At 41.1% G+C, this 24858-nt stretch overlaps 1 protein-coding gene across 2 annotated transcripts in view; it reads left to right on the top strand.

Moving 5' to 3' along the window:
* kif2c (kinesin family member 2C) overlaps positions 1-24858 on the top strand; it is a 65239-nt gene that overhangs the window by 22522 nt on the left and 17859 nt on the right. For both annotated transcript variants that reach the window (XM_060829875.1, XM_060829876.1), the window contains 6 exons: positions 4020-4117; positions 8975-9073; positions 11544-11598; positions 15942-16104; positions 20761-20851; positions 23900-23963. In XM_060829875.1, the coding sequence (XP_060685858.1) occupies positions 4020-4117; positions 8975-9073; positions 11544-11598; positions 15942-16104; positions 20761-20851; positions 23900-23963 (570 nt within the window). The remainder of the gene's footprint in view (positions 1-4019; positions 4118-8974; positions 9074-11543; positions 11599-15941; positions 16105-20760; positions 20852-23899; positions 23964-24858) is intronic.

Raw genomic sequence — 24858 nt, 5'->3', positions numbered from 1 at the left:
TTCCATACATTTTTTTAAAAAACAAAAATTGTTCCTGTGAAAGCTGTGGAGGAATTCAAATTCATGCTATAAAGCATTTGGCTTTGATTACTTGTCCAGTGATAATACTGCTATAATATCCCCTACCTAAAACCCTACCATCTCAACGCTAGCAGATGCAAGCCTAACCTGTCCAATGTTTTTCCCCATATGACAACCTGCTCAGTCCAGATATTAGTCTAAACATTCTCTGAACTGTTTCTGACATAATTGTTTTTCCCTAAATGGGGAAATTAGTGTACACTATCGCCCAACGTGATCTCCTCAACGCCTTGTATAACTGAAACATGTAACCTCTATTTGTAAGTTAATTCCTTCTTTTGGAGAAGGATAGAAATTCATTAGCTGCCTTGATAACTTATTAAACCTACATCCTCATTTATTTCTACGTTATCCAGTAGAACACTAAGGACCCTTCCACACAGAGATTTTACACTTGTCCTCAGTTTTATTGACTTCCGGTATGTGGATGTCATAGCTGCCCTGCATTTAGTGGCCATCCCTAGTTGGCCTTTTGAGGAGGTGGTGATAAACTCTCTCCTTGAACCACTATAGTCCATGTGCTGTAGGTGGACCACAAAGTCCTTAGAGAGGGAATACCAGCATTTTCACCTAGCAAAGGAAATATCTATTTCCAAGTCATGATGGTGAGTGGCTTGGAGGGGAACGTGCAGGTGGTGATGTTTCCATGTATCTGCTGCTCTTGCCTTTCTAGATGAAAGTGGTCATTAGATTTAAAGATGTCATCAAAGAATCTGGTTTTAATTTTCTGCAGTGCCTCTTATAGATAGCAGCATTATGTACTACTGAGCATTGGTGCTGGAGAGCGTGGATGTTTATGAATGTAGTGCTCGTAAAGCAGACTGCTTTGTCCTGGGTTGTCAACGTTAGAATATCATTCTAACTGCACCCAGGCTACTGGGGGTATACCATCACATTCCTGCCTTGTGCAATGTATATGTTAGACAGGCTTGACAGAGGTGAAGGTGAGTTACTTGTTGCAGTATTCCTAGCTTTTAACCTGCAACTACTTCTTTTGGGTCAATGGTAACCCCAAGGATGTTGATGGTAACATCAAATGTCAAGGGGCAGTGATGAGATGGTCATAGCCTAGCATTTGTGTAATGTGAATGTTACTTGCCATTTGTCAGCCTAAGTCTAGATATTGTCCATCTTGTTACTTTTGAAATAATAATTTTAAATAATAGTCTGCTTTTCTTTCTTCCTGCCAAAGTTAATCTGTTTTCCCACATTTTCTGATATATCTTATCTAAAAATTTAATTCCTATGCCTTTGTTTCCTTCTAATTATTTGATAAACTGTTTTAAATTGAGGACCAGTACTGTGGAATCGCACCCTGAAAGACCTACTTAAGCATAATCTGTTTTATACCTGCCAGCCAATATTCTATCCATGCTGGTAAGTTACAGCTGACATCATGTGAATCTACTCTGCACAGTAAACATATTTTGAACTCTTCAAATGCCTTCTGGAAGTCCAAGAACAGTAAATCAGTGGGTTCTTCTTGATCAATCATATGTGCTACTCAATTTCATAAATTGGTTAATCATTTAAACCATGCTGATTCTTCTTGATTTCCCTTGAGGTTTTTAAAGTGCCTGATTTTATGGCAACATTAATGAAGTCTAAAACATTCACCAAGACTGACACCAAGTTAACTGGCCTATGTTTTCCTGATTTCAGACTCCCTTCAAAAGAAGAGTTGTAGTTGTTGCTTCCTGGTCTGATGGAACTTTTCCAGAACCTAGGATGAATTCCATCAGGACCTGGAGACTTATCAACTCTCATTCCCTAATTATAATTTCATCAATTCTTCTCTCTTCCTACAACTTCCTGATTTACAACTTTTACTTGGTGTCATTCTCTGCCATTTGTTTATATTCTGATCAATCATCTGTTCTGAGATTCCTCTTTTGTCAAACTTCAATACTCTTCTTAACTTTTCTAGGTAAGTGTCCTCCACTTGGAATTGTTCTTTATAGTACATATTCTGACATTTTTTTATAAATGTCTGCTACTGTTTGTCTATTTATCTCTGCCTTGTGCCGGGCATCTATTTTAATATGGGAATGCTGTTGCACTTACACTTGTGGCCCTTGATGGTATATCCAGTTCCAGTGGCAAGGGAACCTTGACAACTGGGTATCTCCCTCCTGCTGTAGCCTTCATCTGCTGTCATGACTGTTGATAGCACAAATATCTTCTGCCTTGATTGCGATTGTTTTGAAATGCACTTTGTCAAGTTCCTCTCATCCAGACTTTGCAGTTGTGGATATCCCTGCCTGGAGTTTAGAATGCCACTTGATGGCATCATTCTCTCTAGAGCAATGAAACACTCTTGCCTCGACCAGAGCAAGGTGGCTATACACAGGAAAGAAGATTTTCCAGCAAAGATTTTCAAACTTTGAGTAGACCTTAATGGTCATCTCTAACTGTCCCTGTACGTGTGGGACAAAGAAGAAATTGCTGCTGATCTTCAGGACATTGTCATCACCATAGACAAAGACTGAGTAGGTTGTTCCACATTTCAATCTCCTATTTTCCATTACCAGGAAGATCATCACCCAGATCTTTGCCAGGTGTTTTATCCCAGTCTGAGGAAATACTTTTGATAAGTATCCCAAACAAACTGAACTATAAGCATGATTTTCACTGCTCAGTGACTCCACGAGAAATGCCAAGAACAATAACCACTCTACATGGCTTTCATAAATCTGATCGTGGCCTTTGACTATATCATGAGAAAGTGAGGACTGCAGATGCTGGAGATCAGAGCTGAAAATGTGTTGCTGGAAAGGCACAGCAGATCAGGCAGCATCCAAGGAGCAGGAGAATCGACATTTTGGACATGAGCCTGAAGAAGGGCTCATGCCCGAAACATTGATTCTCCTGCTCCTTGGATGCTGCCTGACCTGCTGCACTTTTCCAGCAACACATTTTCAGCTTTGACTGTATCAGTTGGGAAGTGCTATGGAAGGTCACGTCAAAGGCACGCTGTTCAGAGAAATAAATCAACATCTGCTGTCTTTTCCAAACAAAGTGTGGATAATGTGACACAATCCTTTTGAGGTAAAGGCAGGAAGTAGGCATCATCCCCACCTTTTTCTCCATCCTAATCACCAATTTTTCATGAAGAACAAAAGTCCCAGTGCTGTGGACAAAACATAAAACCTATTGGCTACCTCTAACCTAAATTTCAATCTGTTTTCATTCTCTCATTGTCACTAATTTAAATTTTAAATATGATCTTGGAACCACTTGAACTGAATGTAAAGTTATGGTCATTGGGCACCTTCACTGAGATCGATAATCCTACATGTTGCATATTAGCCTGCTCTTGGCTCCAGAATGTGGTGATTTCAAAATATCCCAAAAAACATTTCTATTAACTGCTCACCTTGGAGGCTTTTGCCCCACTTACCTTTTCTACATATATGAATAGGAGTAAATGATATTCAAGCTCTTGAATATGGTATCCCCAAAGGAATAGGTTGTAGAATACTCTTGATTTGAACTGGTGTATTTTTTAACATCCTGATGGTCCGTATTTAAGGTGGTTGAGTAGTTCGTAAACAATGGCTCGGGTGGCGTGGATTGCTCAGTGATGCACTGTTTTGCAGCACTGTAGTTGGATTGAGGTTTGTAGTAAAACCTCAGTTCCATCCATCTTGAAAATGTTGATATGCTTTCTACAAATCCAATGCACTACATAAAACCAGATGAGTGACTTGAAATTTTGCAGAGACAGGATACTTGAACAACTTTGCAAGACAAATTCACTTCATGTTGGGCAGAAAGGCATTGAGATTGGATTTTGCATGTTAATGTAAAAATACCTTTCTACATTTGTATGTGCTTTGGTAAATACTGGTTAAAAATGTGTTGTGAATGTCACTAGATATGCTTATGGCAAGTAAGTCTATCATCTAGCAATGAATAGGTTTTGAATTCCTTGACAGGAAGAAAGTCTGTATGTGTAAGAGAAACTGAAAAGCTAAAGAAACAACGTGAAGATCGGAGAACTCAGTTACAGGAGATAAGAGAAAAACGTGGACAGGTAAGAACCCAATCAGAAGTCCAAACATAGTAGTAGAATAAATCTCCAAGTGGACGTGATGTTAATAATTCTGTTATTAGTTTGTGTGGTGGCATCAATGTCAAAGTGGGTTATTAGGCTGTTATTGCACCTACTTTAAGATTTCTGAACTGCAAAGTTTGTTTTTAAGCAGCAAATGGAAATGTCCGACATGGTTTTCTGCTTTTATTTGAGTGATTTCCTTTTTGTATTGCAATGGTATTACATTATTTCTTTGTATTTTCTCATACATTTCTGAAGCAGTACACAAATTGCATGGTTTCCCAGTTGATTTTAAAGCAGATTTGAGTATACCCCACTCCTGCAACAAAAATTCTTTAGTGTGCTTTTAATCTCCACCCTGTTTTTTTTTCTGCCTTGTACAAAAAATATTGAATCCAGGCATAGCACTGGTTTTCTTTCAATTTGAGCCTAAATATGTTTTTGTTTTTTGTTTTTGCATCTTTTAATGGGATATGGGCATCATTGCTGTTGAAGGTGATAGTGAGCACAGATATATCCCACAGTGCTGAAGTGTTTCAAGATTTTGACCGTGACTGAACTAACAGCAAAATAGTTCAAATCCAGAAAGTGTTAACAAGGAACTGCTTGCCTTGTCCTTCTGTGATAGAAGTCAAGTGTGTGGCGCTGGAAAAGCGTGGCAAGTCAGACAGCATTCAGGGAGCAGGAGAAAATACATTTCTGGCAAGAGCCCTTCATCAAGAATGAGATGACATTGATTCTCCTGCTTCCCAAATGCTGCCTGACCTGTGCTTTTCCAATATGCTTGACTCTGGTCTCCATCTGCAATCCTCACTTTGTCCTTCTGTGATTTAGAAATCATTTGGTTTTGGAAGAAGCTGTCGAGTGTTGTAGTTAATCTTTGTAAATGGTATTACTGTTATTTGGTGTGCCAATTGTACTACTTTGACCTGAGGTTTTCAAACTGCCTGAGTGGTGTTAGAACCACTCCTGGCAAGTGGAAAGTATGTTATCACATTCCTAATTTCTACCTTTTCTTTAAACAGCAAGCATGATTTGAGTTAGTCTGTACATAATCCACAGCTTCTGACCTCTTGTAGCTGTATAGATGGTCTATTTCTGTTTTTTTTTGTTTTGCTCGATGACTGACGTTACTTCTAGAAGATTGAGATGGTGATGTTTTTCGGAGAAAAATGACTGAATCCTCTTTGGAGGAGGAATTTCCTGGCATGTATGTGACACGAATGTTATTTCCCACCAGCCTGAATGTCACTCCGATCTTGCTGCACATGGGTATGGGCTATTTTCAGTTTGAGGAGTCATGTGTGGTGCTAAATGTTGTGCAATCATCTCTTCTTTTTGAAGAAAAGTGGAAAATGAAGTAGCTGTGGGAAATAGTTGTAACAAGGGACACCATCCTGAGGAACTCCCTGCAGCAATATTCCAGGACTGAAATAATTGACTCCAATACCTACAATCATTTAAAGTCCTGTCATAAAAAGTGCAAGATAAAAGCTGTAAGATTGTTGTTTTTTGGGTTTTTTTTAAGAAATTTGTAAACCGTACCAATGTAAAAGAAAAACTATTATCCACCTGTTCAAATGTTATACAGCTGTGAAATTGGGACTCTAACATGGGCCTCCTGGCTCAGAGGTAGTGACATACCACTGTGCCGCAAGTGCATAACAAAAATTGTAGAGCACTTTATCCTTGAACAGGGATTATGCTCCTCTTCCCTGTTCCAATTATATTTTGTGATGCCAAAGCAAGAGCAATAATACTTAGTGGAGTGTGTGCCTGTGAGCTAATTGTCAAATAGACACTGAAGGTGTTGCCATTTAGAATACACTGTTAATCATTGGCTGAAAAATAAACCCAAGCATGGTAGTCACCAAATTTAAGTTGAAACCAATGCTGTGTTTGCATGTCTTTTATGCCTGCAAAGAACAGAGCCCTGGATGTAGCTTCCAGTATACCTCATTGCAAGCTCAACTCTCAATTTAAATTTTTTCAGTATGATTCTCTGCACTCGGTGCAACATTGGCTAACTAATCCAATTGCAGAGTCACTGTTAGACACTTGAATTCTACAAGTATGTGCTAGTTCTGTTGGATCAATTTTCTTTTGTGAACAACTAAATGATATTATGATTTGCCAATCTTTGGGACATAGAGCCTACATGTCTTGTATCTCACTGAAGTTCATATGCGTGATTCGTTTCTGTGAAAGCACATCTCTTAAACTTGACAGCAACATTCTGTCAATGGCAAATACCACTTGTGTTGCTATGTAGCTAGCTTCTCCTATTAGAGTTATAGAGATGTACAGCATGGAAATAGATCCTTCGGTCCAGCCTGTCCATGCCGACCAGATGTTCCAACCCAATCTAGTCCCAAACTGCCAGCACCTGGCCTATATCCCTCAAACCCTTCCTATTTATATACCCATCCAAATGTCTCTTGAATGTTGCAATTATACCAGCCTCCACCACGTCCTCTAGCAACTCATTCCATACACTTACCACCCTCTGTGACAACGTTGCCCCTTTGGTCTCTTTTATATCTTTTCCCCTCTCACCCTAAACCTATGCCCCCTAGTTCTGGACTCTCCCACCCCAGGGAAAAGACTTTGCCTATTTACCTAATCCATGCTCTCATAATTTTGTAAACCTCTATAAGGTCACCCCTCAGCCTCTACTCCAGGGAAAACAGCTCCAGCCTGTTCAGCCTCTCGTACAGCTCTGGCAACAACATTGTGAATCTTTCCTGAACCCTTTCAAGTTCCACAACATCTTTCCAATAGGAAGGAGACCAGAATTGCATGCAATATTCCATCAGTGGCCTAACTAATGTCCTGCACAGCTGCAATATGACCTCCCAACTCCTGTACTCAATACTCTGACCAATAAAGGAAAGCATACCAAACGCCTCCTTCACTATCCTATCTACCTGTGACTCCACTTTCAAGGAGCTATGAACCTTCACTCCAAGGTCTCTTTGTTCAGCAACTCTCCCTAGGACCTTACCATTAAGTGTATAAGTCCTGCTAAGACTTGCTTTCCCAAAATGCAGCACTTTGCATTTATCTGAATTAAACTCCATCTGCCACTTCTCAGCCCATTGGCTCAGCTGGTCCAGATCCTGTTGTAATCTGAGGTAACCCTCTTCGCTGTCCACTCCACCTCCAATTTTGGTGTCATCTGCAAACTTACTAACTGTACCTCTTATTCTTGCATCCAAATCATTTATATAAATGATAAAAAGTAGAGGACCCAGCACCGATCCTTGTGGCATTCCACTGGTCACAGAGCTCCAGTCTGAAAAACAACCCTCCACCATCACCCTCTGTCTTCTACCTTTGAGCCAGTTCTGTATCCAAATGGCTAGTTCTCCCTGTATTCATGAGATCTAACCTTGCTAATCAGTCTCCCATGGGGAACCTTGTCGAATGCCTTACTGAAGCCCATCTAGATCACATCTATTGATCTGCCCTCATCAATCCTGTTTGTTACTTCCTCAAAAAACATGATTTCCCACCACAAAACTATGTTGACTACCCCTAATCAGTCCTTGCCTTTCCAAATACATTTCCTGTCCCTCCAGATTCTCTCCAACAACTTGCCCTCCACCAACGTCAGGCTCACTGGTCTATAGTTCCCTGGCTTGTCCTTACCATCCTTAAACAGTGGTACCAGGTTAGCCAACCTCCAGTCTTCTGGCACCTCACTTGTGACTATCAATATACAAATATCTCAGCAAGAGGCCCAGCAATCACTGTTTGATGCCACACTCCTCCCCTTCCAAGAATTCAGTTCTTGTAATGATCTTGTATAGATTGTAATGAGGCCAGGAACTGAACCCCTGGTGAAATCCAGACTAAATGTCAATGAGCAAATTTCAGGTATGAGGCTTGATGGTACTGTGATATTTTTCCAGTCACTTTGATCAGGGGTAGTTTGGGTTGGATGCCCACGACATGAGCAGTTTCCCCCAACGTTGAGTAGATACCACTGTTTTAACCAACTACAGCATTTTGGTTAGCGAGTGTTGGTTCTGGTGCATAAGCCTTCAGTGCTGTGGACAGTCTTCTTCCTCCACTTCAAGGCCACCATGATGTGGAGGTGCTGGTGTTGGACTGGTGTGGACAAAGTCAGAAGTCACATGGCACCAGGTATAGTCCAACAGGTTTATTTGAAATTGCAAGCTTTTGGAACACCGTCCTTTCAGGTCACCTGACAAAGGGGCTATGCTACAAAAGCTTGTAATTTTAAATAAGCCTGGTGTTGTGACTTGTGACTTCATAAAGGTAGCAGGAGTCTGTGTATACCTGTTTTTTTAAAAGCTATTGTTTGTAATTTCGAGCATAAAGTAGCCCATACAAAAAGATGAACAGTTTTAGGTGTAAAAATGATACTGGAAGCTGTTCTATTTAAATCTTTTTCAGTAAAGCTGTCTGTGTTCTAGCATTGATTCTGTAGAGCCTTTTCTTAATGGAATGAGTGCACAAGTAAGGCAAGCACTTACTGATATTGAAGAAGTACTGCTGAGCATCGGTCTGTCTATTTATTGTAGGTACGTTTGCAACTCCCATCCCAATGAAATTCCATCATTTTCACCTTGTGACATTGAGGGAGCAGTAACCATTTCCAAGACACACATCCCTGTCCAAAAGCATCTGCCATTGTTCCAGCTAGTAGATACTGAGAGTTTGGAAGGTTCTACAGAAGGACACCTGGTGCTGTTGTTCATCTATGGATGGTCCACATTGTGCTTACATGTATTTATAACCACACCTAGAATGTAATAGTTTTAAGCAGCTAAAACTAAGTGTCAGATTAATTTTTTTAATTTATTGCAGGAATATGATGCTAGCAATCCAAACTGGGAATTCTTGAAGATGATTACAGAACTCCGAGCTACTTTAGACTCCTATCAACTTCTCTCTCATTCAGATCCTGTAAGTAATTTTGCATCATTCACTGAGAGAATTCTGGAGGGACGATGTACTGCTCTCCTTCTGGAATTCACGCCAGTTGTAGTACTGTTGACAATTTAAGACTGGTCTTGAGTGCGTTTTCAAAAGGGAATGGGGAATTGCTGAGTTAAAACAATTGCTCCAGGGCAATAAGCATAGAACTTTTTTTTTGGAGCTTCATAGACTTGCTGTGTTCCCTCTGCAGCTTTAATCAAGATTTTAAGCTTGGCCCTAGAATGTCGAGTTGTGTCTAGATGTTCTTTTTGTTTCTCTAGTTTTTATGCACCCCCTACTAAAGCTGACCTGCCCACTCTCGAAATTTATTCTTATAAATTTGAATAACCAGTCACTGTTGCTCAAGCAATCTTTCCAAGAAATAAATGGATTATTTTGCTTCAAGAATTGTTTTAGTGAAAATTAGACTTCAGATTTTGCTCCTGTATTAAAATCCGTCTTTAGATATTAAAAGCTGCCATCCCAAGTTCCTGTATTAGGGAACAAGCAGTCAAACAGAATGAAGTATGAAAATAAGGTCTTGCTAAAACAATATTTGGCAACTAGTCTGACCACACTTTAAACACTAAACAATCCAAGAAATGACATACTGTCATTGGAGGCAGTTCAGAAGGTCCACTAGGTTTAGATTGAGGTGTGGAATTTGAGTAGTGGATCTTTCAATTATTTACCATGGACTTTCAAACCTGAATTAAGTGTATTCCAGGCTAAGGTAGATTGGTATTTTTTTCCTTAATCAAAGAGAATTATACATTTATATGGATAAAGCAGAAAAGTAGTTGGAATTCAGATCAGCTAGACCGCATTGAAGCACACTAGATGGGCCAAGTGGCCTACTTTCATTTATCTTATGGCTTTAAAACAAAACGAGACAGTTGACCCATTTTAAGCCTGCTCTGCCACTTAAAAATTATGGATGATCTGACTGCAGCCTTTCTTACCACTTCCCATGTCTATCCCCCAACTTTTGACCACTTAGATAATCAAAAATCTGTCTAATTCAGTATTGAATATATTTATTGATGCAGTCACCGATTGGGCTCTGGAAGAGAATTTCAGAACTAACAAATGAGGGAAGAAAATTTCCTCTCCTGGTTCAAATGGAAATTCCTTTATTTTTAAACTGTTCACCTTAGTTCTAGACTCCTCTACATAAGTTAAAATCTCAACATCGTCGGTCCTGGAAAAGATTTACAGGATTTTGTTTTGGTAAGATTCACTTCTGGCTTTAAGAGTATTGAATGTGTATAGGCTCAACCTTTTTTCCTCAAGACTGCTCCTTCATTCCAAGAAAAAGCCTCGATCTTTTTTTTTCTCTGCAGGGCTTCCAATGCAAGTATGTCACTCCACAAGACAGCCAGACCTGTACACTGTTCTCCTGATTGGTCTCTCCAATTCCCGCACATCATAGCAGATTTAAATCTGTCAGTACAGTTGGTTTACAATGCAGAATGGTGCCAATAGCATGGTTCATTTCCCCACACTTGCTGAAGCCACAATAAGGGTTCCACCTTCTTCAGGCGTGGTGACCCTCAAGTTAAAGTACTTTCAGCCCCCTCTTCCCTAATGACAGAGCAGCCCTTTCTGGGACCATGGAAACTTTATTTCCAGTTGAAGCAAAACCTCCCTAAACTGACATTCCATTTAACATGCAAATACATTAATTAAAAAGTGTTGTACTGCAGCATTCCACAGTTTGTCTCTACTGCTTTTCTGCTCTTGCCAAAATGGGCAACCCCTCATATTTTTACTGCATTCATTCTATCTGACAATTTTCTATGCATTCATTAAACATTTTATATCTCCCTCCATATACCCTCGTATCTGTTAAATTTTGTAAAATTGCAGGTAAACTCCATTTATTCAAAATTGAATCCCTGTGGAGAAGAATAGGAAATTGTACTTGCAGACCATAATTTGTTTTAATTTTGTTAAATTTAGCTGAACAAGAGAACAAAACTAGATGCAGCTCTTCAGTAAATTTTAAATTTGTCTTCATTTAGGTTAGACCGGTTCAGTTTTTTTAAAAACCAAGTAGTTTGTCCCCTTTTTAAAAAATGTATAATTCTGCATCGTTTAATTTTGTACAGAGATATGTGGGCAAACCTTGATTCTCATCTAGGTGGAGAGTAAGCTTTTTTTTTGTGACTTTTGGAGCTGACCTGCTAATACTTGGAATTTACTGGGAATTGGTGCCAGTTCCTGGTTGATTTTTGTTTTTTAAAAACCATTTTTTTGGAATTGCATTAGTTGAGATAAAGTCACCTTCCAGAAGTTGTGATGGAGGTGGCTGCCCCACTTCATCATTATACCTGGTTTCACATTTGCTGCACTTGAAAGAGAATTTCATTGTAATCAAAATAAGTAATGAGAACATTACTAAGGTTTTGTCTATCGGAAGTGAATTTGTCAATAAATTTTAACATTTCAACTTCAGGTTGAGCTTCACAAAATTTGTGTGTGTGTCCGAAAGCGGCCTCTCAGCAAAAAAGGTACGTAGTTGAGTGTTATAATTGCTCAATCATAGAATGGTCTTTCTATGTTTGAAGTACAGTACTATCAAACTTAATGGATTTGAAGTGCTCAACATTTAGTAATTTCTTACCTTTTTTCATACACTGCACTGTCGTCCCATTTCCGTATCAGTTGAAGCAAATGCTCAGACACAGTGGCTCAACCTCCTTCATCTTCATTCTGAGCCCTGGAGAGTGAGAGCAATCGCCCACGTACACAAGAACATGAATTCTTAGCCTTCTCTCAAACAGAAGATTCTTAAGGAATTATATACTCACTCTCAGGGGGCAGCATCTGTATTGGTTGGGTGATTGTTACAATCAGCAAACATCAACAGTAATGATTAAGCCATCTGGCATTACACAATGTGTTCTTCACCTTGTTAAACCACTACCCCTGTCTCCAGCACCTCATTGTTTACTGCAAGTTTCTTATCTGGTCAAAGTCATGCTAGCTGAGCCTTTGTCATGTGACCCTAAACTTGACTCTCTCCTTACCTACTCATGCCTTATACACATTCCCCGCACTGAGGTGTGGAGCAATGATCAGCTTCTACTCTTTTGGCTCTTCCAAAAATTTCTGTAAGAGGTAGAATCCCAGATTCCCATCTGCAGTAAAATCATGTTACAACACAAACATTTATCAACTGTTCCCTTTTACAGTCTGTCCAATCAATCTATATAACACTTCTGTCCAGAAAACAGTCTTCAATCGTTTCTGCACCTTTTGCTGCAGCTTTTCCCAAAGTGTGGTGTCAATCCAGACACATTACTTGAAGCTGAGCCAATATTTTGCTGAGGTTTGTCATAACTACCCGACATTTGAACACACCGTCACATTGGAAAGTGCAAGAGCCTGTGTTCCTTCTCAGCCTGCCTTTCAATGGTGTGGCTGCATCAACAGGTCCCTGTTGACACTACACAGTGTCAGCTCCTTTTGTGTTGAACAGTTTTGGGAAGTCTGAAAGTGAATTACTCACTACAGAATTCTCAGCCTTCTGCTTGTAGCCACAGTATTTATCTAGCTAGGCCACTTCAGTAACTTTTTTTTTGCAATGGTAAAATTGTTGAATGTCACTGGGAGGTGGTTAAATTCTGTATTGGAGCTGGTCATTTTCTGGTACTAAAATGGCTAGTAACATTCCTCCAAACATCAACTCTGCCTAAACATTGTGTTCAGACAATTTCAATGTCTGAGGTGTTGGTGAGCAGCACTTAACATGTTCAACCAACAGTAAATATCAAATCAAAACTGAAGCAAAAGTCATTGCTGAAAATGAGACTAGTTTAGAAGAATGCACATCTCTACTGTCTCACTTGACAGTATGCACAACTGTTTGAGAGTTCTTGTGGCACAGTGGTAATGTCCCTACCTTGTTTTGGGAAGTCCAGGTTTAAACCCCACCTACCCCAGATATGTGCCATAGGAGTCTGAACAAGTTAATTTTTAATAGCCTGTGACAGTCTGATATATAATGTATTTAAGTTACTTGGCCATCTTTTGATGTATCTAATTGTTTGTAATGGCAGAAAATATCCCGTAACTCTTTCCTCCTGTCTGTCTGCCTTCCCTTCTTTCCCACCCCTCCCCACTATCTGTCTCAACCAATATAATCACAACCTCCAATTTGTAAACTGTTGGACTTGGTTCCAGTATGTTGCTCAAATCACTCTGGCATCCAGGAACGCTGACATGCTGCATCTCATGGTTTAAAACATTATTCAATTATTTCTTTCCCTCTGTTTTATTTGTTCTGCCATTTAATTAGTATGCAATGTTAAGCTTCAGGAACCACACCTGGAGTATTGCGTACAATTCTCATCTCTTGACCTAGGAAATGGTATTTACTAGGGAGCTGATGCAGACTAATATGAAGCCTAGTGAAAGTGAGCACTGCAGATGCTGGAGATCAGAGTTTAGATTAGAGTGGTGTTGGAAAAACAGCAGGTCAGACAGCATCCGAGGAGCAGAAATATCAACATTTCGGGTAAAAGCCCTTCATCAGGAATTAGCCCGAAACGTCGATTTTCCTGCTCATCTGGTACTGCCTGACCTGCTGTGCTTTTCCAGCACCGCTCTAATCTAATATTGAAGCCTGAAGAGCCAGTCAATAGCAAGTTAGTCAAAAGTGAGCCAAGTTGATCAGTTTCAAAAATGAAAATAAACCTGATTGAAATGTATAAAGTTTTAAAATGGCTGGACAGATTAGATTCGGGGAGAATGTGTTCACTGGCTGAATCTAGAATCAGACTATATTCTCCTGGTACAGCACTAGGATAGGCAAGTATTTCAAATGTTCTACCACAATTCTTTACCACAAAAAACTATAGAGTCCAGATCACTGAGTACACAATAGAAATTGATAAACACTTTTGGATATTTTAAAGGCCTTGAGTGGGACTGTGGTGTTAAGGTAGAGGATCAGCCATAGAGATGTACAGCATGGAAACAGACACTTCAGTGCAACCCATCCATGCCGACCAGATATCCCAACCCAATCTTGTCCCACCTGTCAACACTTGGCCCATATCCTTTGAAACCCTTCATAATCCTATACCCATCTGGATGCCTTTTTAAGTGTTGCAATTGTACCAGCCTCCACCACTTCCTCTGGCAGCTCATTCCATACATGTACCACCCTCTGCCTGAAAGAATTGCCCCATAGGTCTCTTTTATATCATTCCCCTCTAACCCTAAACCTATGGCCCTCTAGTTCTGGACTCCCCCACCCCAGGGACAAGACTTTGTTTATTTATCCTATCCTGCACCTCAATTTTTTTTTAAACCTTTATATGGTCACCCCTCTGCCTCAGACGCTCCAAGGAAAACAGCCCCAGTCTGTTCAGCCCCAAAAGGATCCAATAGCATACTCTTACTATTAGTTTTCATTAACCCCTAACACATACCAGACAACTAGGTTCTCCCCATAAGAGTGTAAGAAAGTTGTAGAGACATTCCAGCTGTCTAGGCCCAGATATATTGGCTTTCATTTTTCCTGAATAAAATTCAAGAGGGAATCTAGATGCAAGGTAACTGAGTAGACCATTCAGCCCCTTAAGCCTGTTCTGCTGTTCTCGATCATAACCGATTTACCTAAATCAATCCCATATTCCTACACCATCCCCATTATCCCTTAGTGTCTTTATGAACTAATAATCTGTCAATCTTTCTGAAGTGACCTAATGACTGAGGCCTTCAAAGCCCTTGAGTAGAGAATTCCAAAGATAAGTGAAGAACTATTCCCATCTCAGTTAAATGAATTTTTTTTAAAATTCTGAGACAACCTTTGCTCTAGATCTTACAGCCAGGGATGTATCCATTCCATATCTATCCCTTTTAATGAAGTTTCTATGAAGATTTCTCTCATTCTTAATTTTAGGGAATGCAGATCTAGTTTTCCTCCACTTCTTCACATAGGATACAATCAATTTCCAAGAATCAGTTTGAATCTCCACATTCAATCAATGGCAAGAGTCCAAAACTGCACAGTGCACCAGTTGTGTTCTCCCCAGGGTTCATATCATTTGAACAGAATCACAAGTGTTACAATGCAGAAAACAATTATTTGGCTCATTGTACTAGCTCCTCAAATGATCATTGTTATTTCCTGTAAATCTCCTGCTTTAACCCTATATGCTTCTGTTATTTCTATTGAAATAATCATCCAATACCATGAATACCTCAATTAAGCCTGCCTTCACTACAATTCCAGGCAGTACATTCCATACCCGAACTATTGCTGTGTTTTGATTTTAAAAATGTTTTTGCCTCACTTACTACTTTAAATCAGTGACATCTGGTTCTTAGATTTTTTTATGAAGAAAATGAACTGCTCCTTCATTCTTCCTGCCAAAGTAGATAACCTCACCCCCTTCCATCTACCATGCAGTTGCCCATTTGCTCAACTTGTCTGAAGCCCCTTTGTATTCTCTCAAGTCATAATTGCGCTAACTTTTTTTTGTCATCTGCAAACTTTATATCTGATTTGATTTCAATATGCAAGCCATTGATCTAGACTGAAAATCTGGGACAGAAGCTGTGGTCATTGACTGTTAACCTGGCCAAATAGCTCCTGTCTCTCCTATTCTGTGGGGTCAGGAAATTTTCAAATTCTTGTGGCAGGGTATCTAGCAGATACTTCTGAAGAACAGAGGTTTTAAAATCTCTGATCATGACCAGTTACGAAATACTGCTTATTCTTAATAGGCTATTACTGTCGGTGCCATTCTGTCTGAGTTAACTTTTTTAAATGGATTTGGTATGATTTTTAAAGTGACGAAATTAAAGTTCAATCTTTAATTCTCTATTTTGACTTCCACAGAAAAGTTAAAAAGAGAGATTGATGTGATTACCATCTCTGGCAAAAATGTTGTTCTGGTGCATGAGCCAAAGATGAAGGTTGACCTCTCAAAATACCTGGATAACCAACCCTTCAGATTTGACTATGCCTTTGATGACTTTGTTACAAATGAGGAGATATACAGGTATTCCATTTTAAATGAGTTTAGAATTAGCATTTATACATTCTTAATTTCTTTTAAAAGTTAAGGGGTATGCTCAGCCTTTTTGATTTACTAACCCTCTCAGTTGTCATATAAGCTAGCTGCTGAACATCTGAAGGAGTTCTAGAGCTGAGTTGAGAGAGACCGGAAGAGTGAGTTTCTAATAGGGAAGTGACAAGAAATCATCTTGGGTACCAGAAGGAGCCACAAACCAGAGGGTGGGAAATGAGGAAGGGGTGGCTCCAAACAGGTACCAATCTGGTCACCCTTACCCTATGTCATCTGATTTGATGCAAGACTAATTTGAAATAAAACTTCTGAGGCTAAAAGTGAAAATGGGCCCCCATTTATGAAGCAGAGTGATTTTAAAGTAAGATAATTTAGAAGGGGCATTTTTTTCTTTTTAAAAGGATCTATAAAAGTACAATGAAATAAGTACAATGCAGTGCTTGCCAGGATATTATAGCAAAGTCTGATACTGCAAGAATCTACATTTGATCCAATGTTTATTCAAAGGTAGGTTTTAAGGAGCCTCTTAAAAGGAAGGTGAGACAGATGTAGGGAGCATAAACCAAAGTTAAAACCTTGGCAATTGAACAGACACCAACAAACGTCGTCAATGGTCAGAAAACCCATCTGGCTCACCAATGTCTTTAGAGGAGCAAATATGCCATTCTCACCAGGTCTAGCCTACATGTGACTCCAAACCCACAGCAATGTTGTTGACTCCTAGTTGCCTTCTGAATGGCTTGCTAGACCATTTCTAAGACTTCATTTCAGTTGTGGGAATTGCTATGAAACTGATTTCCAGGGCCAAGGTCAATGCCTGGTTAAGACAAAAGCAGAAACAGCCCTGTTGACCCTACAAAGGTGTCCTCATTAACATCTGGGGGCTGGTGCCAAACATGGGAGAGCTGTCTGCCTGTTTCTCCCCCCATTCCTGATGAAGGGCTTTTGTCCAAAACGCCTGTTTTCTTGCTCCTTGGATGCTGCCTGACCTGTTGTGCTTTTCCAGCACCACACTCTAATCTCCAGCATCTGCAGTCCTCACTATTGCCTGTCTGACCGAGTAGTCGAGCAACAGCCTGACAGTCATGCTCGCAGAATCCTACTTTGCAGACAATATCCCAGACACCACCATCACCATCCCTGGATATGTGCTGTCTCCCTGGCAAATCAGAACCAGCAGAGGAGGGAACACAATGGGTATACAGTCAGGAGGAGTTGCTCTAGGAGTCTTCAACATTAACTCCAGACCACCATGAGTCTTGTGGCTTCAGGTTAAACATGAACAAAGAAACCTGTTGATAGCTGAGGGAGGACAGTATGTGGTAATGAATCTGTACTCCATGTTTAAGAATGCTTGGAGGAAACACTGGCAAAGGTTCAAAATATACTCTAGAGTATTTAGTGTCCAACAAGAGTGGCTTAGCAGCAGTACTATTGATTTGACTGGTTGGGTCCTAAAAGAGACACTTACTAAACTGGGTCTGTCGCAGGTGAGGCGGGAAAACATACTTGACCACTTGCTTGCCAATCTGCTGGCTGTGTACCATTGTGCTCCCTCTTCTGCTGGTTCTGTCTTGCCAGGGAAACAGGACATGTGTTGTCCTATCACATGCTAAATGGGACAGACTTCAAATAGATCTAGCAACTGTAGACTGGGCATCTGAGGTGCTGTGGGCCATCAACAGCAGGAGAATTGTACTTCACAATCTGTAATTTTGTGGCCTAGCATATCCCCTACTCCTCATTTTACTGTCAAGCCAGAGAATCAACTCTGGTTGAATAGAAGAATGCAGGCAGACCTGGAGATAGTGTCAAGCTGGTGAAGCTGCCAAACAGAACTGCTTGCATGCCAAACAATGTAAGCAGCAAGTGATACAGCCAACAGATCAGATCTAAGCTCCACAATCCTGCTGCATCCATTCGTGAACAATTACAGCCCACTGGAGAAGGCTCCACAAATATCCCCCATCCTGAATGTTGGAAGAGCCTGGCACACCAGTGCAAAACATAAGGCTGAAGCTTTTCGCAGCAATCTCCATCCAGAAGTGCCAAGTGGATGATCCATTTCTGCTGCCTCCAGTGGTACCCAGGATTAAAGATGCCAGTCTTCAGCCAATTTTATGCACTCCTCTTGATATCAGAAATGGTTAGAGGCACTGGATACTGCAAAGGCTATGGGCTCTGACAACATTGTAGCGATAGTACTTTTGCTCCAGAACTTGCTGCTCCCCTAGCCAAGCTGTTCCAGTACCATTACAACACTGGCATGTGCTGGGCCATGTGGGAAACTTGTCCAAGTATGTTTTGTACGTTTTTAAAAAGCAGGACAAGCTCAACCTGGAGAAAGTGAGGACTGGAGATCAGAATCGAGAGTGTGGTGCTGGAAAAGCGCAGCATCTGAGGAGCAGGAGAATCTATATTAGGGCATAAGCCCTTCACCAGGAATGAGGCTTGTGGGTCGGGGCTGAGAGATAAATGGGAAGGGAGTGGGGGGAGGTAGGTGGGTGAAGATAAGGGAGAAGGGGATGAGTCTGGAGGGTAGTGCCGAGTGGAGGCTTGGGACTGAGATAATGTGGGGGGAGGGAAAACAAGGAAGCTGTTGAAATCCACATTTATCCCATGTGGTTGCAGGGTCCCAAGGGGGAATATGAGGCATTCCTCCTCCAGGCATGGTTGTAATGTTTTGGCGGTGGACGCGGCCCAGGACCTGCATGACCTTGACTGAGTGAGAGGGGGAAAGAGTTGAAGGGTTCAACCATGGGGCATTTGGGGTTAGTGTCCCAGAGATGTTCTCTGAAATAATCTGAAAGAAGGCATCCTGTCTCTCCGATGTAGAAGAGACCACACCGGGTGCAACAGATGCCGTAAATGACATTGGTAGAGGTATGGCTGGATTTCTGGTTGGATGTGCAAAACCTGCGCCCACATAACTCCCGTCACCTCCATCCAAGGCTCTAAGGGATCCTTCCATATCTCAGAAATTCACCTGTACCTCTATCAATGTCATCTACTGCATCAGTTGCACCTGGTATGGTGGTCTCTACATCAGGGTGACAGGATGCCTTCTCATGGATGGTTTCAGAACATCTGACACCTGCACCCACCACCCTGTGGCTGAACCTTTAAACTCCCCCACCCACTCCAAGGACATGCAGGTCCTGGGCTGCCTCTACCGCCAAACTGTTACTGCCTGATGCCTGGAGGAGGAATGCCTCATACTACCTTGGGACCCTGCAACCACATGGGATAAATGTGGATTTCAATGTGGGGTAGGAGGAAGATAGCTTGAGAATACAATAGGTAGATGAAGGTGGAGAACATGATTGGATGGTGGAGTGGATAGATGGGAAAGGTGATAGACAAGTCAAATTGGCGGTGCTGTATTGGAGGCTTGATTGGGATAATGTTGGGTGGGGGGGGGGTGGAGGTGGAGGTGGAGGAGGAATAAAGAAACTGGTGAAAACTATAGTGCAGCCCCAACACCAGCTTGACATCATCCAGGACAAAGCCCACTTGATTGGCACTGCATCCACTCTCTGCACCACTAACATGCACAGCAGCATACTATATATAAGATGCATTACAAATTCACCAAAAATCCTCAGCTAGCACCTTCCAAACACTACCACTTCTATCTAGAACAAGGACGGCAGATATATGGGAACGCCATACTTCAACTTCCACTCCAAGCCATTCACCATCCTAACTTGGAAATCTATTGCCATTCCTTTGCTGTCACTGGGTCAAAATGCTGAAATTTCCTCTAGTGGCATTGTGAGACAACCTACAGCAGGTGGACTGGAGTGATTCAAGCTCACCTTGAGGGCAACTAGGGACTGTAATAAATGGTCAGCCCATGTTACCCACATCCCACAAAATTCAATGAAACAAAATTAGTGTAGACCAGAGGCCACATTACTAGAGGGATGATACATGAGCATTGTGATGGCCAGACTGTGTGGAACAATTTGGAAAGAGGGCATTGCTTGAGTGGAAGCCAATGCTTATCAAGTCCCATTGGAGGAATGGGATGTGCTGTTCAGTTTTAGATTTCCTTCCATAAAGTTGAGGGAAGAAGGGAGGGTGGCCCAGGGTGTCAGATTGTTGCCTCCAGACCTGACCAAAGGCATGAGTGAGTTTCAGCAATTGATGAGCTGAGGGACAGAGGTATGCATCTCTTAAACCTCTGGGGGTGGATGTCATAATGTTTCCACTGGTGGGAGACTTCAAAACCAGAGTTTGTAAATAAACCACTAACTTATCCAATAATTCATCAGGGAAGTGTGGAACATGTTCCACAGGTAGCAACTTGGTTGAATAGCAGGTTTACCAGTAAGATAAATAAGCATGAAGGAGAAGAATAAAATGATATATTCTTAGTAAAATGGTGAATGGGAGAAGTTTGTAAGGGGCACAAGCTTCAGCCCTTGGCCTGATGTGATTAAAGTTTTGGGAAGATGCAACCCATCTGAATTTCTACCAAGTGGAGTGCTTGTTTTTGAGAAATGTTTGTTGGTCTGTTGGTATTTTCAAATTTAGTTCTGACCATTTTTTTTTTCTTTTGACATCCAAAAAATTGAATGTTAATGAATAGATGTACAATTGGCTTTTTTTTTAACCTCTTATCAGGTTCACAGCAAAACCCTTAGTACGGACCATCTTTGAGAGGGGAATGGCTACCTGTTTTGCCTATGGACAGACTGGAAGTGGCAAAACTCATGTAAGCTACTGTTAATTTATTACGGTATCTATTCCTCTAGATTTGTAATTGACTTTCATATGTTCTCACCAAGAATCAGGTGAGGGGGTGTGCGTGGTAAGGTGGGAGATGGCGACTGTGTTTGTTTACACTGGACTGTGATTCTTGGATATAGGAAATCTTCAGGTTTTCATTACTGTCCCTAGCTACATTTTCGGGCAGCTAAAATGCTAACCTCTACCAAGCAATCTGAAAAATTACACGTAGGTCCAGTGCACGGGACACATCCAGCCTGACCCAGTTACCATCATTACCCCATCTGTCTAGTGTCACTGATCAGTAAAATGATGGGAGTGATCACAAACAATGCCAACAGGCAGCACTGCTTAACAATAACTAGCTTACTGACACCCCATTTAGGTTCTACCAGGGCTGCCAACTTCATGACGGCCCCTATTTCCAATAGGGACAAAAGAAATCTGATCAGAGTGGCTGTCCTTTAAGTCCAAATTTGAAACGTGTCCTCAAGGAGATCTCTACTGGAATCAATCATCAGGAAAGTCTGGAGCTATACCTAGCATATGGGAAGGCTTTTTTTTTGTGACCTTAAAAGAGCCAAAGTTCCTGACATAACTAGGAGTTCCTCAGGGTATTGTGTAGTTGAACCTCTAGCTGTTTCATCAGTGATCTTCCAAACGTGCGTGTTTGCTGATTGGGGTGGCAGGGTGGCTCAGTGGTTAGCACTGCTGCCTCAGCACCAGGGACCTGGGTTCTATTCCAGCCTCGGGCTACTCTGTGAAGTTTGCACATTCTGCCGGTGACTAAGTGTTTTCTCCCGCATTCCAAAGATATGCAGGTTGTGAATTGGTTATGCTAAATTGCCCATTGTGTTCAGGGATGTGTAGGTTTAGATGCATTAGTCAGAGGTAAATATAGGATAATAAGGTAGGGGAATGGATCTGGATGGGTTACTCTTCAGAGTTGGTGTGGATCTTTTGGGCCTTGGGGCCTGTCCCCACACTTTAGGGATTCTGATTCATAGAATATTCAGTGCCTTTTGAAATTCCTTGGATATGAAGCAGTCTATTTTTAAAAATCCAGCAAGACCTGGACAATTTTTTCTGGGTTTTTGAATTATCAAGTCACAAGCCCCACAAGTGCAAAGCAGCAACCTTCTTCAAGAATAAACCATCACTTGATGGTCAATGACATTTTCCATTGCTGAATCCCTGCTATCAACTCGGAGTTACAATTGAGCAGAAACTTAACTGGGCTCACTAAATACTGTGGCTATGAGAGCAGTCAAAAGCTAGGAATCCTGCAATGGACTAGAGTCGCCTCTTATCTCTCAAGTCTGTTCACTATCTACAAGGCAAAAGTCAAGAGTGATTGGAATACTCCTCCCTTGTCTGGATGAGTAAAGCTCAAAGTTCAACATCATCCAGGACAAGGGGGCTTTTGCCCGAAACGTCAATTTCGCTGCTCGTTGGATGCTGCCTGAACTGCTGTGCTCTTCCAGCACCACTGATCCAGAATCTGGTTTCTGGCTTCTGCAGAAATTATTTTTACATCATCCAGGACAAAGCAGCCCACTCGATTGCTCCCACGTCCATAAACACTTACTGGCTCTACCTATCATGTTTAGTAGCAAAAATGCATACCCTCTCCGAGGTGTGGTGCAGAAATTTGCCAAAGCTCTTTTAGACATTAATTTCCCAAACCAGAACTGCAACAATCTAAAAGGACCAGGACAGCAGATTCATGGGAACACCACCACTATTGCCTGCAAGTTCTTGCTAAAGTCCACTTATCAGCCTGACTCTGAAGGAACAGTGATGTATACTTCAGTGTCATGAGCACAAAATCCTTGAACTCTTTCCCTGATAGTATTGTGGATGCATCAACACCAAATGGACCCACCTCCTTGAGAGCAGTTAAGAATGTGCAATAGGCTGCTAATATGCAGTAGTGGTGTCTGTACCTCAACCAGGAGTTTGTGGGTTCAAGTCTCATCTATGCTGATGTCGTAGATAACCTCTCATTTGGTAATGTTTTGATTAGGCAGAAAGAAGTGCAATAAATGCTGGCCTAGCCAATTCAGCCCACAGGCCCTGGATGAAAATCTAAAAATAGAATTTAGATCAAATAGGTCACATGGCCATTCAAACTTACAAATATGATTTTGATCTCTTCCAGTTCCTGATGGCACCTTTTGATTTCCTGGTCTATTGCAAGTTCATTTAACTGATGTTTTAATTAAGCAGTTTGTAAACGTTATACAAGATAAATTTACACAGGAAATTGAGGGTGATAGTCTTTTTTTTTAAACTTGCATCCAAGTTGCTACTTCAGATACAGTAGCTTTGTCAGAATTTGAGGCTTCCTTTTATGTATGGATAACTACACTTGCAGTATCGAATAGTAACTCTTGTGTTAGTGGAAAACTCTTCTAATAGACTGGTAACTTTGGATACACCATCTGTTATGTCACCCACCTTTTGACAAACTTGTCACCCAAGACCCTTCTTTTTGGCTCCATTGATAGATCAGCATGTTTCTTGGGTGTGGAAGCAACACTTACTATCCTGAGCAGTTAAAATGAACGTTGCATCTTTCAGGATATTTCACATTTTGTAATAAGGATCCTGGGTATTTCAGACATGGAAAGGGAGGACTGTCGATGGTGGAGTTCAGCGGTGTGGGGGCTAGAAAAGCACAGGTCAGGCAGCATCAGAGGAGCAGAAGAATCAACATTTCTGGCATAAGCCCTTCATCAGGAAACCGATATATTTAAGACATAGCCAATGAGAGCTCTACCCATGTTGTGCACAGTCCACAGATATACAGGATAGGAGAATTTGGCCATACTAAAATTGCACCATAGTGCCCAGGGGTGTGCAGGCTAGGTGGAATAACCATAGTAAATGCAAAGTTATAGGGTGAGGGGGGCTGGGTTGGATGCTCTTCAAAGGGTCAGTACAGTCAATGAGCCAAGTGGCCCCTTTCTGGGCTATTGGGATTCTATGTATGTTGGAATATTTTTAATATTTTATTTCTTTCCCCTTTCAGACGATGGGTGGTAATTTCTCTGGGAAGAACCAAGACTGCTCAAAAGGAATCTATGCTTTTGCAAGTAAGGAATAAGAGAAACTTTAATGAAGTTTTGTCTTGAAAATTTCAGTGCTTGGTTACCAGCAGACATCCAGATCCTTATTCATTTTCACTTTCCTCAGAGTACATTGCTCTCTACGATGCTTTCCAATGTACCCATTTCTATCACTGACCTCACACGACTAATTCTTCTCTTCACTTGTTTTGCATTTCCATTTTGAATTTTGAACTTAGTAGTGCTTTGGCTAAAAGTTGTCCCCTACTCCACCGTCCCTTTTTTCCGTCATCTGAATTCTGGATGATGCTCCTGGAAATCACCATCTACCCTCCAGATTCCTTTCAATTGAAAACTGCTCACATGCCAGCAATCATCTCTCCTTTCTTTCTACCCATCCCCTCAATTTTTGAACAATTGTTTTGAACATGCAGCACTACTTTCTCATCTGCCAGCACATGTAATATATTTATTCTTTATTGCATGTTCCTCTGCACCATGACCTTGCCACTTAGCTTGAAGGCAATTTCCTTGACTTCATGTGCTCTTCTGTTGTATCACTTGATGTTTCCAGTTCTGAGAGATCAGCAACATGAAATATTTAGCTTGCTTCTATCTCCATAAGCTCTGACCTGAGAACTTCCAACATTTTGCTTTTATTTAATGTTCCCGCTTCAATATTTTGGCTTTTTGGCATGAAAGATTAAAATACGGAGTGTGATTTGAGTTGAGGATGCAAGAAAGATTCCAGGTGGTATAGACAAGTTGGGTGAGTGAGCAAATGTGGCAGATGCAGTACAATATGGCTAAATAAAATTGTTGCTGGAAAAGCACAGCAGGTCAGGCAGCATCCAAGGAGCAGGAGATTCGACGTTTCGGGCATGAGTCCTCCTTCAGGGCTTTTATTTTACAAAATAAAATT

This window comes from Hemiscyllium ocellatum, chromosome 9 (genome assembly GCF_020745735.1).
Source record: "Hemiscyllium ocellatum isolate sHemOce1 chromosome 9, sHemOce1.pat.X.cur, whole genome shotgun sequence".
Lineage (NCBI taxonomy): Eukaryota > Metazoa > Chordata > Chondrichthyes > Orectolobiformes > Hemiscylliidae > Hemiscyllium > Hemiscyllium ocellatum.
This window is presented reverse-complemented; position numbering and strand designations above follow the sequence as displayed.